This window comes from Denticeps clupeoides, chromosome 13, assembly GCF_900700375.1.
Source record: "Denticeps clupeoides chromosome 13, fDenClu1.1, whole genome shotgun sequence".
In the NCBI taxonomy this organism is placed as follows: Eukaryota; Metazoa; Chordata; class Actinopteri; order Clupeiformes; family Denticipitidae; genus Denticeps; species Denticeps clupeoides.
This window is the reverse complement of record NC_041719.1, coordinates 8,463,407-8,481,588: the sequence shown is the minus strand read 5'-3', so window position 1 is coordinate 8,481,588 and position 18,182 is coordinate 8,463,407. Positions and strand designations below refer to the sequence as shown.

General features: G+C 41.8%; 1 protein-coding gene across 5 annotated transcripts in view; it reads right to left on the bottom strand.

The window, feature by feature from the left end:
- Nucleotides 1-18,182, bottom strand: part of mast2 (microtubule associated serine/threonine kinase 2) — a 96,619-nt gene that overhangs the window by 56,134 nt on the left and 22,303 nt on the right. Inside the window, exon 1 of one of the 5 annotated variants that reach the window (XM_029001858.1) lies at nt 359-1,066. The exons of the other annotated variants lie outside the window; for them this stretch is intronic. Coding sequence (XP_028857691.1) covers nt 359-397 — 39 coding nt within the window. The 5' untranslated portion in view covers nt 398-1,066. Of the gene's footprint in view, nt 1-358; nt 1,067-18,182 lie in introns of those variants that run through there. 5 annotated transcript variants of the gene reach the window in all.

Genomic DNA, 18,182 nt, shown 5'->3' with positions numbered 1-18,182 from the left:
TTCCTCTCTAACTTATTCCAAGCTCCTCGCAGCTTTTATGCTGCAGTGGATTTTTGTAAGAAGAAGCTGACACATCGCTGGAGTTTAACAATGAGAGCCAATTGACTGCTGTGATCAAGAAGGCAGAAAACACCGAAATATACCAGACAGATCAGCTAGAATCTGGATAGCCCTCCTAAGTTACTTTATATGCTAGAACAACTAGAATTACAACAACAACATTTATTTCTTATATAGCCCAAAATCACATACAGTATGTCTCAATGGGCTTACCATTGTGAGAATTACCATTATCACAAAAAAAGTTCTGAGAAGTACAGATACCCAGAATCTACTTTTGATTTTTTAAATACTGTACCTGCAGGCCTCTCCGTCGCAGGATGCTCGAGTCGTCCATGTTTTCTCTCGGTCCTGTCACAGTATGATCTGTTCTTTCCTTTAAACCAAAACGTCCCTGGCCTCAGACAGAAAGTAAGGCCACACCAGCAGGCAGTCGTCAGCTCAACCACTTTAGTGGCACCAGTCGTCGGGCACAATGTGCCATGAATGGGTGACCGGCTCAGTCACGCCAAAGAGCAAGTTTCCTCCTCGCAAGTCATTTACTCTGTGATTCGCGGAAAATGTCCAGCTTGGGCATTCAGAACAGTTTCAGATGAACACAAAGAGCTTTGTACAAACTTTAGCGATCACTCCTCCTAAAAAACTGCAAGCAGGCATGTTTACATCGACCTCTCACTTTTGATAGCCGCAACGCTTCAGTGCGATACATAAAAAGACAGTCCCCTCCAGTGTTTTGAAAAGGTTTCGCTCCCTACATAAACCAGCCGCAGTTCAAGTCTCTCCTTTCTTCAGAGCAGTCCAAATGCATTCCAAACCAACGGGAGGACTTCAAAGTGCCGGGACAGTGTTAACAGGAGCATCTGATGTGCTGCTGTCTGCACACTGTCCGTTCCGATGTGAAGTCTATATAAGGCGGTCTGGATGCAGCGATTCCTGGCCTCGGTACCGTCTCTCGCGCCTCTCCGCGCTCAGTCTCTTCTCCTTCCTCCTTTTCTCTCCCAGCCAAAGAGCACGTGTGTCCCTGAGCTCGTCCTCCCACTCTCCTCTCGCTCCCTCCCACCCAGATCCTCTCATTCATCCATTCAGTGCAGAGTTACGCCCCGGACTCCCCCCGCCGCTCTGTTGTGGCGGTTCATATCCACTCAGCTGGTCCTGCATGGGCTCAACGGCTGGAGGGGCTCGGGTCCGTCGGTTTGTATCCCCCACCTCCCTCTTCTGGTCCTCCGGTCCCCGATTCCCCACAGGGGTTATTTCTATAGAAACCCCGCCACCATGTAACTTGCAGGCAATGTGCAAGACATTAATGATGACAATGATTCCTCATGGGGATTCAAGATGAGAGGAAAAAAAAAATAGAAAAACAAGTGAAGTGCGCATACAGCCCTGTATGCTGCCGATTCAATTAAAGCTGAAGAGGCTTTCAGGCGCACATGTCCCTTTCACACACTTCCAGCAAACTGTGCTTCGGTCCTGGTCCTTTATGCAAATATAACAAGAGCTGGCTGGAGTGTAGCTCAGAATTAAAACAGGAAAAAAAAGAATCCCTCTGAAGCCAGGTCTTTAGTCAGTATGTAGTCCGTGCATCTTGGAAGCTTTGTGTGACGGCGATCATCCGTCAGATGAAAGGACGAGGGAGAAGATCACAACAGCGGAGCCCACGCTGTGAGCAGACAGCAGCAGCAGCAGCCCGCTGACAGCAGCAAGCACAACAACAGCTCCTCTCAGACCTGCATGGCCGGATTCCTTCTCATTCGCTCGTGGCGGACAGGCAGCGGGCAAACGGCACCGGCGGAACCCTGAGAATAGCAGGCGCCGTCGCAGGGGCAGGTGCGCGCGAGATGCTTCCTCTTCTTTCTCCTCGCCTTCCCTTCTCTCTGACACTTGTGCCAGCTAGACACAATGTGCTCTTCTTTTATTAAAAAAGAAGAAAGAAAGAGGGATCCGGCACAGCTGTGCATAAAAGTGGGTGAAAGGCCAAGGGAAAGTAGCAGTCACCAGCTATTCATTCTTCGGTTTACCAAAGTCAGCGGGGTGGTATCTTTTTATCTCATTAGTCCTAGTCTAGGGTACATTTTTAAGCTTTTCTTATGCTCTCTAGCAAGACTTGATCTCTGTCTTCATTTATTTATTTTGCATGTTGCCTTGCCCCTCCCTTTGTCTCAACTGCATCACATTGCTCTCGCACACGTTAGCCATGGTGAGCCAATCGCGAGCGAGCAGGCGCAAGACTATTTGCATAAAATGAATGGAAGTGTCACAAAGTCCCACCTCTTTTAGTCAGCTAATCGTCCTCCTCCTCCGTGCTGCGAAAGCCAAGCCTTTCAATATACTGACTGCATATGCGTGCACACACACACACACACACACACACACACACACACACACACACACACACACACAGAAAAAAAATGATAAAACACTATGTGGAGTTACACACTACTTGCATTTTTATGAATTAATGATGGTTTCACTGATCAGCGCTGCTTGGACTAGCAGTTTAAATATTTAGGAACAATATGGGTAAAGGTCTCTGCAACTGAATTATACATAGCGCATCTGCCATAACATCATGACCAAACAAAATATTGAGTTGCCACCAGAACTGCCTCGAACATTCTTTAAATCCTGCTAAGTGAGATTTTTCTTTCTTCAAATCCCATCACATCACCTTCACTTTATTCCTAAAACATCCAACTGAGTGCCAGGTGCCATCGTAGCAACATAATAAATGCATTTCACCAGTCATTGGTGCTAATGTTGTAGCTGATCGGTGAAAATGAGCCTGCTCTTTTTCAGGCCTTTCCATAATGTCAGTCAGATTTGACTATGTATGAGACTCTTCTTGGATGTCAGTAAGCGGGTGGTGATGAGGGGGGGTGATTTTTTTCCTGAGCCACAGCTTTGTTCCCAGCTCTGGGAGAGTGGAAGGAGGATTAACCAGCAGCATATTCCTAAAGCTCCTCATTAGACGCAATCAGCGTCCTCCCTCTGAAATGCACGGAAGAGCTGGACATGACATTGGTACAGCTGCTCTCGAGGAGGGAGGGAGAGAAGCTCATTGTCACCCCACACGCTGTGACAATGACAGGGAAAGATTGTCCAAATCAATGAAAAAACAGGAAGGGTATGAGGGATAGAACAAAGGGGCGAGTTGTCTTTCACTGACACTGAGAAAGGAGAGACTCAACCTTTAAGACTTTCAAGCAGTTGCTTAAATGAGGCAACCTTGGAGTGGGGTCAGGAAAAGAAAAAAAAAGAGGGCAGCAGAGCTGCAGTGGGAAGGCTAAAAAAATTACCCTGGGGATGGACTGACAGAAAGGATAAAATTACACAGAACCAGCCCCGGAATTTTTCCCTTTCCTTCAAATTCTCCCTAGTGTTGGTCTAATTAAAACATGGGAGTGTAGTATACTCCCTTCTCACTTTATTTGGAAAGGTTAATTAAAGTGTCAGTCGGGGCAGATAAAAAAAGCAAGGGCAGCATTTTCTCTGCTTCTAGGCAGATGGATGTGTTACGCAGTCAACGTCACGTCACGCTGTTAAAGGGTTCGCCTGGCGGTCTGCATGCTGACAAGTGACCTCACTGGAAGCCAGGCCTGCAATTTAATAGAGAAAACAAAAGAACTAGCAGGTCACCCACCCTTGATATGTTTGAGTGAGTTAAGAAGACTGCATGTGAGCAAGACGGAACACAGAATAACCACAGGGGTGAAGCGATTGTGTAATTTATCATAGAAGCAGAGCAGGGACCAAGTGTCATGGCTCTTGACACTGAAGGCATTTCCATCTCTTTGAACCCTGAGCCTGTGTCTGCATATAGACGCTTATCAAATCCTCCCGCCATTGGACTTGGGAGCGTAGCAACGGCTCTTGACAACCACCTCTATTTTTCAACCCTAATGGGGAATTCGGAACATACAGTCAGGTATTTTTAGCTGATGTTTTAACGTCTGATTTATTCCTTGTATCCTTCAGCAATATAGTGAACATTTTATAGCATTTCTCAATCTAGAAAGAACAGTGACGTGTAGTCCAACACTAGTTTGATCACCACCAGCCCAGAGAGTCCAAAAAAAGCCGCCACAATGCACAGCTAATGAGTTCGCAGAAAGGATGGCTGCTCCATTTATCAGAAACCCGATTCGAGCTGCAGCCAGTCTGGGAGCAGTGCTAAAGCTGATGCCGGTAAGTGCTGAGGAAGTGAGCTGCATTTTAACTGTGTTAAGAATAGTCCAAATAAGACTTGGGGTCATGAAGTATGTCTCCTATTGTCTGTCCTAGTTTCCTCAGTCTGTCCTCTACATTTTCAAAAAAGGAAGAGAAACTCAAAAATGTTGTTTCTCTGCTCACAATTAAAATGAAACTTCCTGGGCTAGTATGTCCTAGAAGACATACTTGAAGTGGCTTTGACAAGCACCGTGAAAACATAATTTTACGTTTTGTGCCCACTACATTAAGCCTTCTTCAGCCATTTTCCAGTACACTACCTCCTTTATGCTGAGAGCTCGTTCTACTGGCTCTGTTGTCTTGACACCGCGCTGCTGTACATCCAGCTGTACTGTGTTTATCGAAACAAGCTTCTCGATGCCTACATTTCTCTTTTGGGATCTAAAACAATGGCTGTGACTATCTATAACTACCCATTATCGGTGAGGTACCTGCAGAACTGGAGAGTTCTGCTCATACCTCAGTTTCAAGTAGAGGTGTTGAAATTAATCTCATAATTGATGCATCGCGATGCAGACATGGACGGTTTTGCAGCGATTTTATCGCAATTACATTGTGTGTGTTTACCTAACGCCACAAATGGCAGAAAAATGTTTTTCTGCTCATTGTAGTAAATAAAATCATCCACACGGGTGAACAGGACCTTAGCACTTGTTTTTGAAAACATCGTGAAAAGTATTGAAAAAAAAAGATATGGGATGAATCATGATGCATCGATAATCGAGGCATTTGATGATTGTAGTCAAATCAAATGGTGAGACCAGTGAAGGTTCACACCTCTAATTTCAAGTAATGGGATTATTAACTAGTAATCCAAATTTAGTTTTTGACTTGTTGATGCCTGTATGATGCATGAGTGCGCAATATCACTGCAATCCTGATAAGAAGGTAGTTTTTAATCATTAGTAGAAACGAAGAGCGAACGATGCACAATAACACTGAATTCAAGTTATGAGTTTATCAACCTACAAAAAATAAATTTTCCATGGAAGGTGAGGAATACTGTGAACGTTTACTAAGGAAAACGGAAAGGCACATAGAAGTAGACAAAACTTTGCTTGGTGGGACCTTGATAGTGCGGGATTAGAACTGGCAACCTTCCTTACCTGCTGTGCACATCAAAGCCCCTATCAGTGTGGCCTTTGCTGATAAAGCAAAGGTATCATCTTTTGAAACGTTACTGTAGACACACTACACCCATGACTATCAAATGCTGCTGACGTGACCACTATTAATAAACCCGGGCCCACAAACCAGTTTGAATGTCATGTTCTCAACTGAAATGGGACAGAAAATATAGGCCAACTATCCACAAAGGAAAACAAATTGTATATTTGTGCATGGAACAACACTTTTGTCACAGCGGACACTCTTATCACCAGGAAGCTAATGCACTGCAGAATCATAACAGCTGACCTGACAGCAGAAACTGCCTCAATCGGTCCGGTGCACTCATTATGAAGCTACAACGGCTCCTCACTCTCACACATGCATACACACAAACATTTAACCCTGGGGAGTCTGCGTAAGAAAATTAATTGGGTGTCTCTCTAGCATGAAGACAACTAGTCCCTGTTGTCTGTGATGCTGCAGTCTGAAGCACACATGCACATGAGCAAGGGAGAAGAGTCCCAAAAATGACAAACACTGACTTATGAATACGTGATGAAGAGAGAGAGAGAGAGAGAGACAGAGAGAGAGGGGCGCTGCACTCACTAAATAACAGAGCAGTACTAACACAAAGACAGGGCTGGGGTGAATGTTTTATTAAAGGCATCAGACTCAGAAATGAATAGATTTTATGTGAAAGCTCCATCAAATTTCAATAAAGATCCCACAAAGTCAAAACCAAAGCATTTTAGTAAAAGAGTCCAGTACAGAAATTATGTTTTTTACCATTTAAACTTTTGACAACTATGAAATGGTTGATGATAATAATTAACTGTACCCTGAAACATATCTGTTTAGCTGTATAAAATAGATGTATGAGAACGGTCATTATCTTGTTATTGTATCATAATAACCTTGTTAATATCTCATTTCATTTTTGTTGCATGCAAAATCTGGGATACTATACACAATTTACAGACACCAGAGAGCCAGAGACTGCCAGAAATTCAGAGAAAGGTGATGTTTGCATAACACAGAAGACTATGCTTTTTTTATTTAGGCATACATCAGGTCCTTTTGAGGAAATTTCTGCCACGACCATTTTATTATGGTTTAATAGCCCAGCCCTAACGTGTTCTGGGAGGCAAGCAGACAAAGGATTTGTACCAGAAATGAAGCAGAAACAAACCAAAAAAAAAGGCCCGGGACATACTGGACACAAAAAGGAACAGTGAGCTCAGGCAGCGTAAATTCCTAAATCAATACAAGGCTGTACGCACCTAATGAGGCTAATCAAGTACTGTCACAGTTCATGGGGAGCCATGCAGGGAGAATGCACCATGACCAAGGTTACAATGAAAACAGACAGCCAATTCACACAGCGCTAACCCTACAACCCAAAGTCAAATTTACCCGAAGGAAAGGCATATTTTAAGATTAAACTTTTATTTAAACATAATTTGATAAAATACTTGAAGCTTCTGGTATAACACATCTTAAAAGGACCTAATAAAAATGGCACAGTAGGGATTCGAGCATAAATGTCATACAAACACAAAACGCAAAGCAAAAATCTGCAACACACCCTCATAAGATCAGGTGGTGAATGGCCTTTGAGGTTTTAAAGAGGAACTGTAGGAAAGTGCCATTGCCATGAGCTGAACACAGCCCAGGGATGAGCAATCAAGCTCCAGAGAAGCAGCAGCAGGAGATTTAGTGTGCATCCACACACACACACACACACACACACACACAAGTCAGGCTGATAAGAAAATGCTGAGCAAGCATTGAAGGTTCTGATCTCTGAAAGACTAGACGGGAAAAAAAACTAATCTGGCTTCATTCGCCTAAAACCACAATCCCATCTAGTATCCATCAGACGGCAGGCAGAGGACTGAGTGCTATCTTCTAGAAGCCTCCCCATGGGGCTGTGCCAATAGGCGGCCTGCTCTACACTCATAATTGACCCTTGGAAGGAGCAGTGGGAGCATAGTGGAGTTGATTTAGCTAATATGCAGCAAACTTGCCAAAAAGCTACTTTAAAAACACAAGCAGAGCAGATCTCCACTGTCCAACACTAAAAATGTGCCATAGCACGAGAGAAGGGTATTTATACACACTGTGAGACTGCAGTCCATCTTTTCAATGACAGCCCACTTAAGAAACATGGTACACAAAAGGCAATTAAAGTTCTTCAAGCAAGATGTGTCTAAAGCTCCTCTGTAAACACAGCTGTCTGTCATATTAGTTATGAAAATCTGCATTCTCGCAAGCTAATTATGCACCACTGACTGACAAGCAGAGCCACAAAATGCTGACTGAAGACTGTCTGATCGAGATGGGCGACACAAGAAGACTCTGTACACAGAATTACAAAGTCCGCCCTGTCTGTCTGTCCCCTCCCTTCCTCGGACCAAACATTTTCTTGCAGACAACTAAACAAAGTGTAGTATCTCGCCACATCCCCAATTGGCAGCAAAAACGAGACGCTCGTCTCTTAAATATCAATCCCATGACTGGCTCCTGATAACCCTCAGCACAAAGATCAAATAAGATTGAACAATTAGGTATGAGTGCCTGTGGTGAACTGATGCACAGACTCGACTCTCCTTCTCATATGGCATCGCTGCAGGGTGGCCATGGGACCTTTTTCCTTGTGGTGTGAAGGGCTAAGAACACTGAGTAGATCCAGACAAGCATGATGGTGCCATATAGCTTCCATAATACATAATACCATATTCTTACATAAATTTCATTCACGCATATTATGTGAAATAATATTATACCATTTCAGTCGCGTTGTAAATGCAGTGTAACATGTAAATGTACACATTTATAAATAAATTAGTAAGAAAATTACAATAAATTAACAGAGTAAGGAAACACTAATAGGGGAAAATCTTTCCCGCAAACAACACATTCAGAGATTAACAGCATCTTTTAAATCCATTTACTGGCAAGCAGGGAATCAAAGTGGGGGGAACAGAATCAAGGAACAGGAGGGGAAATTTGTTTTATCGACCGACCCATGATTCGCTGCAACAGAAACGTCATCAATGAACGTGCCCGAGATCGAAAAGCAGGCAGTCAATTGAATTTTGCTCCCCTAATCACAGCAGGCTTCCTGATACAGGCTAACTGGATTACCTCATTCGCATTGTGAAGTTAAAATTGCTTGTCGCTGGGACTGAGCAGCCGTGTCCCAGGGAGGTATTGGTGTCCCTGTAAATCCTCTGCGTTACTCAAAAGTAAGAGAATTAGCCGAACACCTCACATTGACAGTCGCATTGATGGGGCTGAAGCAATCCATTTTCTCAGGACTGCTAACAAACATGAAGCTGTCAATACTCTATCCACAATCTCCGACAGCATGTGGGTATAAACAGGACAAACAGTACAAGAACAAATCCTGTCCAACAGAAATGAAACACTAAGGGGCAATGCTCAAGTTAACATAAAGGAAGAACTGCTGATGAAAATGTATAGATTGTTTTTCGAGAAGTTAGTACGGCAAATAGGGATGGGGATTACACCATATTGAGGTGCGCCGACTCACAATAAATTCAGATGATCAAATTAGGGGTGGGCGATATTCCAATACACTCTCATGTTTCGCGGTTTGCCTTACATGCAATGTATCAACTATCGTATACATGTATGACTATCGTATACATAGAGTATTAATCCTAACGCTAAACAGACAGCATGTACTTTGCTTTCAAGGTTTGCTTCTCTGCCCAGACAAAACAGACAGCTCGCTCCCCCACCCATCCAGAAAATCCTGGCGAATGCACGTTTTGTACCGAAAGAATTTTTGGATTCCCCAGACACGTTTTCTTTTTGAGACTTGGAAATTGAGTGAATAGGCATGTAGGATGCCCATGATGCGAGAAATGTCTGTAAATTCCTGGTCTCAAAAAGACTACACGGGGAAGAGAGAACATTTGATCATCCTACATAGGCAGTTGATACTTTCGGTCAAGTGTCTGGTAGCAATTTTTTTTGCTGAGAAAGCACTACTGTACTGGGGTACATTTTACTGTGAGAAAAGGTGAGCCACTTCTCCACAACTGCAGATGGCCCAGCAAAACCTGTGAACCTCTATATTACACTTTTGTTTAAAATAAAAGCATTTATGATGTAAAAATTTTATGCAACAAACAGCTGAATTTATCATTTATACAGTGATTTAGTGCAGTGGTTCTGTGTGGAAGTTCTGTTGTGCATGGGGGCAGACAGGCAGGAGGCAGAACCACGGGGGAAACCATGGTGATGTGTAGAAAGTCGATTCAGTACCCAATTGGTACCACCCAATCTTTCCTCATGAAACTTTGACCAACTAAAACACTTTACAGGAGACAATGCATTTCCGGATCAACACATAAAAGAAATTTATGATAATATCTGTAAAATTGTGTGTGCCCTGCATTTTTTTCTTTTGCTCTTGTTCTGTTATTATGGCTAGTTTATTTTTGACCCCTCCTTTTTCTTTCTGATGATTGTTTTATACTATGTATTAATGATATTTATTAATGATATTTTTACATAGTTGAATGTTCTGACAACAAAAATCACACAAAAACTATTCAAGGAAATCAAATTTATCAACCAGTGGAGGTCTGGATTTGGAGTAACACACAAAATTAAAGTGGAAAAACACACAACAGGCTACAACTTTGTTGTAATGTCTTTAAACAAGTCAAAATGAGGACTGTATGACGTCCCTACAACGCCTGGGCATGCTCCTGATGAGGTGGCAGACAGTCTGTGGTGCAATGTGGAGTTGGTGGATGGAGAGAGACGTGATCTCCCAGATGTCCTCTATTGGAAATGGCTTTGTCTTGCAGGAACTACTGACACATTCCAGCCACATGAGGTCTAGCATTGTCTTGCAGTAGGAAGAACCCAGGGCCGTAACAGCATATGGTCTCACAAGGGGTCTGAGGAACACATCTCGGTACCTAATGGCAGTCAGGCCACCTCTGGCGAGCACGTGGAGAGCTGGTCCTGCGGCTGGGTTGTTGCCCTCCTTTGGCCTCCTCCACGTCTCCTGATGTACTGGCCTGTCTCCTGGTAGCACTCCCATGCTCTGGACACTATGTTGACTGTCACAGCAAACCTTCTTGCCAAAGCTTGCGCTGATGTGCCATCCTGGATGAGCTGCACTACCTGAGCCACTTGTAGTCTCATTCTACCACTAGAGTGAAAGCATAGCCAGCATTCAAAAGTGACCAAAACATCAGCCAGAAAGCATAGGAACTGAGAAGTGGTCTGTGGTCCCCACCTGAAGAACCACGCCTTTATGCAGAACCACATTTAGGTCTCATTCATATGAATGTCTGAACCAAACGTTAAACTCAAATTTTCAAACTTCCAGATATCTTAATACATTAAATAGATTTTTATATCTCAATATTCTTTTTGAGGCAACATGCCTCGGTCACCTCAACACCAACAACTTCATTCAAGACTATATTTTTAGCGAGCTCCTCTATGGCCTCAGTGTTCAGCATGCTTTACTGTTCTGCTCCACTTCATTGAGACAGGTGACAGCTGCCAGACGTTCACCTCATTTTTTATTTTGGTTGTTGAATCTGCAGCTTCTCCATTTTGCAATTTGATTTCAATCTCTTACAATGTGAAGAATGTGTGTAATCTTGAGTCATCTTACCGGTCTTTTCACCTCTACATTCATTTACAAAGTTTAATTCTCTAACAGTAACAATATCCTGCTTCCATTACTTTTTTTTTCTTTTAATCCGGCATGACATTTCAGTTAATATTTTATGATGGAAAATAACATGCGTGACTTGAGTGAAGTATGATGAAACATTTTCCATTCCAGCTTAATTGTTTCTAATAAGGATTCCATGACTGCCAGAAAGGAAGTTCTTAGAAAGACAAAATCTCAATGTGCATATGTATGGTATATCAACTAATGATCCAACCAGTCAGATGACAGTAGCACATGATTTAAGTCCAGTAATGTGTGAAGTGGAACCTCCATGGACCAGACCTGTTTTTCCAGTACATACCAAATGTACTTGATTGGATTGAAACCTGGGGAATTTGAAAGCCAGGTCAACACCTTGTCAGGCTCCTTGTACCATTTGTGAACAATCTTTGCAGTGCTGAAAGATGGCACTGCAATCAGAACACTGCTGCCCTGAAGCTGGCCTGTAGCAATCTTTAGGTAAGTGGTACATGTCAAAGTAACATGCACATGAATCCCAGGAGTAAAGTATTCTAAAAATCACATTGTCCATATTATCATAATCATCCTTTTCCTGTATAGTAAAGTAAGGGATAATTTATTTTTAGCACTATAATAGAGAAAAGAATGTTCAATGGAGCTCACATTACAGCAAATTGTCTGTGATTACTGGCATGAAAGCCAGCTGTGTCCCTGCATGGCACAATTACATATAACACAAAATAACATGCCTGCAATTTGTATGATAGGCAAAAATGAGAATTTCCAAGAACAAAAAAAATTTTTTGGACAAAAGCGACAAATTGTAATTTGCACTTATACACTTCTTAAATGGAAATGAATATTAAATTAAATGGAATACTTAAACAACACAATGTAACTGCAAGTCAATCACACTTCTGTAAAATCAAACTGTCGACTTAGGAAGCAACACTGACTATCAATTTCACATGCTGCTGTGCAAATGGAATGGACAACAGGTGGAAATTATAGGCAATTAGCAAGACATCCCCAATAAAGGCGTGGTTCTGCAGGTGGGGACCACAGACCACTTCTCAGTTCCTATGCTTTCTGGGCGATGTTTTGGTCACTTCTGAATGCTGCCGGTGCTTTCACTCTAGTGGTAGCATGAGACGGAGTCTACAACCCACACAAGTGGCTCAGGTAGTGCAGCTCGTCCAGGATGGCACATCAGTTTGAGCTGTGGCAAGAAGGTTTGCTGTGTCTGTCTGCGCAGTGTCCATAGCATGGAGGTGCTACCAGGAGACAGGCCAGTACACCAGGAGACGTGGAGGAGGCTGTAGGAGAGCAACAACCCAGCAGCAGGACCGCTACCTCCACCTTTGTGCAAGGAGGAACAGGAGGAGCACCACCAGAGACCTACAAAATGACCTCCAGTGTGCTCAAATGGTCAGAAACCATTTAAGATGGTATGAGGGCCCTCCAGAAGACACAATTGTTAGTATTAAAAAAAAAAAAAAGTCAATAAATCTAAAAAAAAGCATTTCATTATGAGGTTCATAATAATCAAATATGAACTGGGGTAATTTTATGACCTTGCATTAATAAAACTTTTTTTTTTTAATCAATGTTTTAAGTGCTTAAGAGGGTCAGCTTTGAGGGGGCAAGAAATGAAAATCCACATCAGCATGGTTGCAAACCACATGAAAGCTGATCACCGAGGAGCAATCCAATAGTTATTAACATTGAAGTAAATGATCAATAGTGCAGTGCTGCTTGTGATGGATTGGAGGTAACACAATGAAAGGTTTGCTTAACGACCCTCTTAAAAACATACAGGCAAAAGCAAGGAAGAGGATCTTGCGAAGTGAGTGGGTCAATAAGGCTCAGATGACAAACAGGGCAATTGAATGTGAGAAATAGTGTGGATAAGAAATAGAGAGGGAAGGAGAGAATTAGTCTACCTTGAAATACCAAAATGGTTTTAGGAATTATTTTCTAACTTTAGGAAAAGCAAACACACTGATGATACTGTCACGTTTATGAATGTATTATAGGGTTCGGTCTGAGATGTAATGTAATAAAACATTTTTCCACCAGCAATTAAATTATCAACATAGCCATCTGAGCTTCAATCCAATTAAAATAACCAAATAGTATAGGTGGAACCCAATGAAATTACTTTGGTATATACTTCTGTATTAAAACCTTTGTGTACTGTAATTAGAGCTTGCATGTGGTCACTGGACTAAGTGCAATGATGATGGAACAACAACAACAACATTTATTTCTTATATGGCCCAAAATCACATACAGTATGTCTCAATGAGCTTTGACAGACCCTACATTTGACACCCCCCACACTTGACCCTTCTGCACACAAGGAAAAAAAGAGAGAGAAAAAAGAAAGGAAGAAACCTTGGGAAGGAGTGATATAAAGAGGGACCCCCTTCCAGGTAGAGTGAGCCAACAATTGGTGTCAGTGCAGGATTTGTATTGATTGTATTAAAGTCCTACAGTTGTAGAGGTGGAAAAGTCCAAAGTGTAGTATAGAGCATCTGTCCATGTTTGGAGGTACTGGACAGTGCAGAGTAGGTTTTAGTCCAACACATACAACTGCAAATCTGCCTTTCTAAAATAATCACAAATCTCAATAGATTGTAGGACCACAGTCACACGCTGTCCGTCCACAGCAATTAACGTGAAGTTTGTAGACAACAGATTAATAATGAAGAAAAACTGCATGGAGTGACAGCCGAGAAGTCATATACCAACATGACGGCAGGCACCAGCTGGTGAAGAGCTCTGCCTTTCAGATCTGTTCAAAGAAATTTCCCTCTGTTCCTTAAAACTAAGCATGTGGCACACAAAGCTTTTGGCCCTTTGCAGAGTCATTTCTAACGACTCAAATTTGCATTTCTGGACATGTCTTCTCCCAAACTGGTCAAAAAGCAAGATTCTGCTACTGAGCAGATTATTGATCATATTGCAGCTCACAGGAAAGCAACAGGAGAACTGTAGACACAAGTGGGGTGGGGAGAAAAAGTATAGCCTGTAAATCAATTCAACAAGCAGACATCCATAATGTTCCTGACAGTTTCCAAGGCAACCTTATGTGCTTTTATGCCCAAATGCATTTGGCAGAGAAACAGATACAGCACATGCTCCAAGGCAACCACTCAGATTACAATTCACGTGAGCCGCATTGACCCCACGTAATCAACCAGAGCAAACACTGAGATGAGACTGAAGGAGTAGAAGCAAGCTGATCTTTTAGAACACTTTACACACAAAGTCTCCATTTCTTGTTTTTTAAGCTCTTTGTAAAGGGGCAGGGGCACATGAGACTGATTCAGTCAATTACTTCCAAAAAATTACTTGCCTGAAGCCATGAATAATGTGTGCTTGCTCTAAATACGCTCTGCTCTTGAGCCTTTAATTTTTTATATGTATCTAAATTTACTGTGTGGAGCCAGTCATGCAAGAGGGCAGCAAGAGAAGAGGATTCGTGGGCGTGTGGGGAAGGGTGCAATAATGGAAAGAATGAATATGAGGCAATTAACTAAATTTCAGACAAAACGAGGTAAGTGAGCTTGGCAACTTGAGCTCATTTTCACCCTTAATATAAAACATTTTCAGGCACTGAACACTGCCATTCCAATAACATGACTACCACTGGTCAAATCATTCCTTGCTTGAGAGGTGTGCTCTTTTTGATTTGGCCCTCATTATGGGTGAGAGAGAAGTGTGTAAGGGGTCAGAGTGAAATAGAGGGTACATCTGACAAAGCCTGTGGTAGCCCAATGATAACTGCTATGCGATTCGGCACAATTAAAGTTATGCCACTGGGAAAATTTCTGAAGGTCACAGCACAGGCCAAAAAAATGACATGGGAAAGGTAATTTCACACTATAAAAAAATTAATAAAAGAACCAAGAAATTTCTCATAATTTTCTGTCCAGTTGAGCGTTCAAAAAGAAGGTGTAACAGAGAGGGCTGTTTAGATTGTATCCGGAAAATTGTCATGGAAGACAAATAGTCTACAGCATTAAAATGCAATGTACAATATGCAGAGAAAGTGCAGATGGCAGAGCTGCAGACCTGCTATATATATTCAGCTAAGATTTTATACTCAAAGCAGGAGAGAGTCAGTTGGGATTTTTCTAAGTCACCATAACCAGATTTAAAGGAGATTTGGTCCCATATTCCCATTACATACCATGTAGCATTATTTCTTGGAATAAATGACTGCATATGTTAAGCCTAAAAATTATGAGAACACTTTGGAACATGATCCATCTCCCATGTTTTACACACCAGGGGCTGCATGAAGTGCTACAATAACAACAATCAGATCTCCAGCAATGGTAAGCACTTAACACTCCATTGGATGGATGCAATGTCACACAAGAGAGGGCCATTTATGCCAAATGTGTGGGATTTTTTGACCAGGGCAGGGTTCTCTCATTTATGCCATTCATCAGACGCCCTTATCAAGTGCGACTAATGGTAAAAGTGATAGAAACAGTAGTAGAGTAGTTACAGTAGTTAACCAAAAATAAATCTCACTTTTAAGTTTAAAATAAAATCAGCCATCTGCTGAGATACGGTATCACTCAAAGACCTAAACCTGCAGAAAATGGCCGATCTGGGCTAAGTGTAACTATCTGTAGCACCTCTTACCAGGTGAGCTCAGGTACACCATGTCCTCCTTTAGCTATGAATTATGAACACTGCAATCCGGACAGAAAAAGTCACTTAGGAGGCAGAAAACAGCAAGATTTAGGATCTGATTTCTTTGGTGGTGCGCTGTGTTTGCAACCTTACAGAGAAAGATGGACATATCATTCCCTCAAGGTTTTTGAGGTTTTTGTGTTATTACAGAGAAATTCAAGCATCAAAGGGCCTGCAGCCACCTGAAAATCAGAACCAACAAAACCAGGGAAAAAAAATTAGAGGCACAAAAATGCACTGATAGAATGCTTTTCTTAATTTTTACCTTTTAAAACAATTGTTATTTACACCACAGCACTACTGTAAATATAATTGCAACTACTCAAAGGCAATTCAAATTAATTGCAAAATTATTATGAAAATAATGTTATCAAAAATATAAATAATGTTAAGCAGAATTGATGATTACACTTACTAACACCCTACCATACATGCTCCAGCTCTAACTTGCTTTTACTTTCAACACTCAGGGTCTGTCGGCAGCTCAGAATAAGGTCTTTAAAGTAATTATTCATAACCTGATGATGAATAATTCACAGGCTACACAGTCAAACATCCGCTGCAGAACTTCTAAGTGTAATGAGCATAGACAAGCAGATTACTTCTTTAGTTCATTCCATCCACAGCTACAACTGTATATGACTTTATGAAGAGTTACAAACACACAAGTCATTTGGTGCATGACCAGACATTACCACTGTTACCACGGCAACAGACGTATTAGGAAAACAAAAGGGTTTTTACTGGACTGACAATGCAGAGCTTGGGGGCCAAAAGGCCCTTTTACACTGGTTCACAGGTTGGAAAATATGATAATATTGTTGTTTCTGATGAAGGGATGATGTCAGTTTTCTCATTCATAACAGGACAATGTTGGTACTGGATGACTGAGTGAAAGCAGCTCACTCATAATCAGTATTAAGTACTTTATGTCTCTCAAACAAAACAGTGACCAAGAAGTTATTTCTCGGTGTGAAAATCAGGCTGTTTACTATTTTCTCTGGAGAGGTGGATTCATTTCCAACTGAATGGCATAGAATAACAATAGCCTAGATGAAGCCTTCAGATTGAAAACAGGGGCAAGGGGGGCATTAGGAGAAGATTCTCTGAATAAAACAGCTGACCTTCTTAATCTTCAAAATCAGAAAGTCATTTCTCTTCTTCAATACAAGTAAAATAACAAAAGGGGCAAAGGTTTGTGCGCGTGTGTGTGTAAGTGTGTATGAATGGTAAGTGAAAATTTCAAAAGACCTGATCTCTTTCCTGAGGCAGAAGATCATTTTATTTTAATGATGAAACAAAAAAAAACTAACACAAGGAGAAGGGAGGCCACGAAAGAACAAAAGCAATCCCTTTAGCGTTTCTTCCAGTTCTAGACAGAAAGCTTTCTTCTTTCTGTACATATGCAAATTATATGTAAATTTCACAACATGCAGCCCCCCTTACATCTTCTAAATGCGAACCTGAAACAAAAACAAAATATTATGATTTCTGTTAAAGACCTTAGGCACACATCTGGACCGCACCTCTGGAAATTCCCAACTCTCCTGTGCTATCTTTAATGCTGTTTCATTCCCAGCAGGCACCAGGAGACCAATGAATATTTTACACAAATGCTATACAACTCGAGTGAAGAAGTGATCGAGAAAATAACACTGGACATGCAGGTACCGATCACCAGTGTTACAGCACTGCCCTCTATGCTGCTAGAAAGGACACCGCAACCAGTTAACAGCAGCACATGGGCTCAAAATATAGTATACTGACTACATACCGTAAATTATTTTACATGCTACATATTCTTTCACATGCCACACCCAGCCTCCCTCAATCGCACAGCCTTTCATGCTCACCTACACAAAGACAAACTCAGTGTGTGTGTTAACACATGGAAGGCACCACACCATCAGTCTGAAGGTAAACACCATCTGCTTCGCGGCAGTACCTTTGCCATAGCTGAAAAATGAAAGCGCCACAGAGGGGGCATTTCTCTGCTACCCTCAGGGCAGTTGGCACTGATAATGATCGCTGCTATAATATAAGTGTTGAATCTGGTACTTTCAGAAATATGGAGTCAATCCCAATAACAATGGTGCAAAAAAAAAAAGATTTCTTTTCCCAAATTAAAAAAGGGTCGACAATAATGTATACAAACATTTCCTGTCTTTGTTAAAATGATTTGAAGCTTTCTTAATACTCTATGGCTTAAGAACAAGACAGAATTAATGAAACAATCTGCCTTTAGAGCAAATAACAATGCACATACATACATACACATACATACACTGCAGGGGCAGTGGTGGCCTAGCGGTTAAGGAAGCGGCCCCGAAATCAGAAGGTTTCCGGTTCGAATCCCGATCCGCCAAGGTGCCACTGA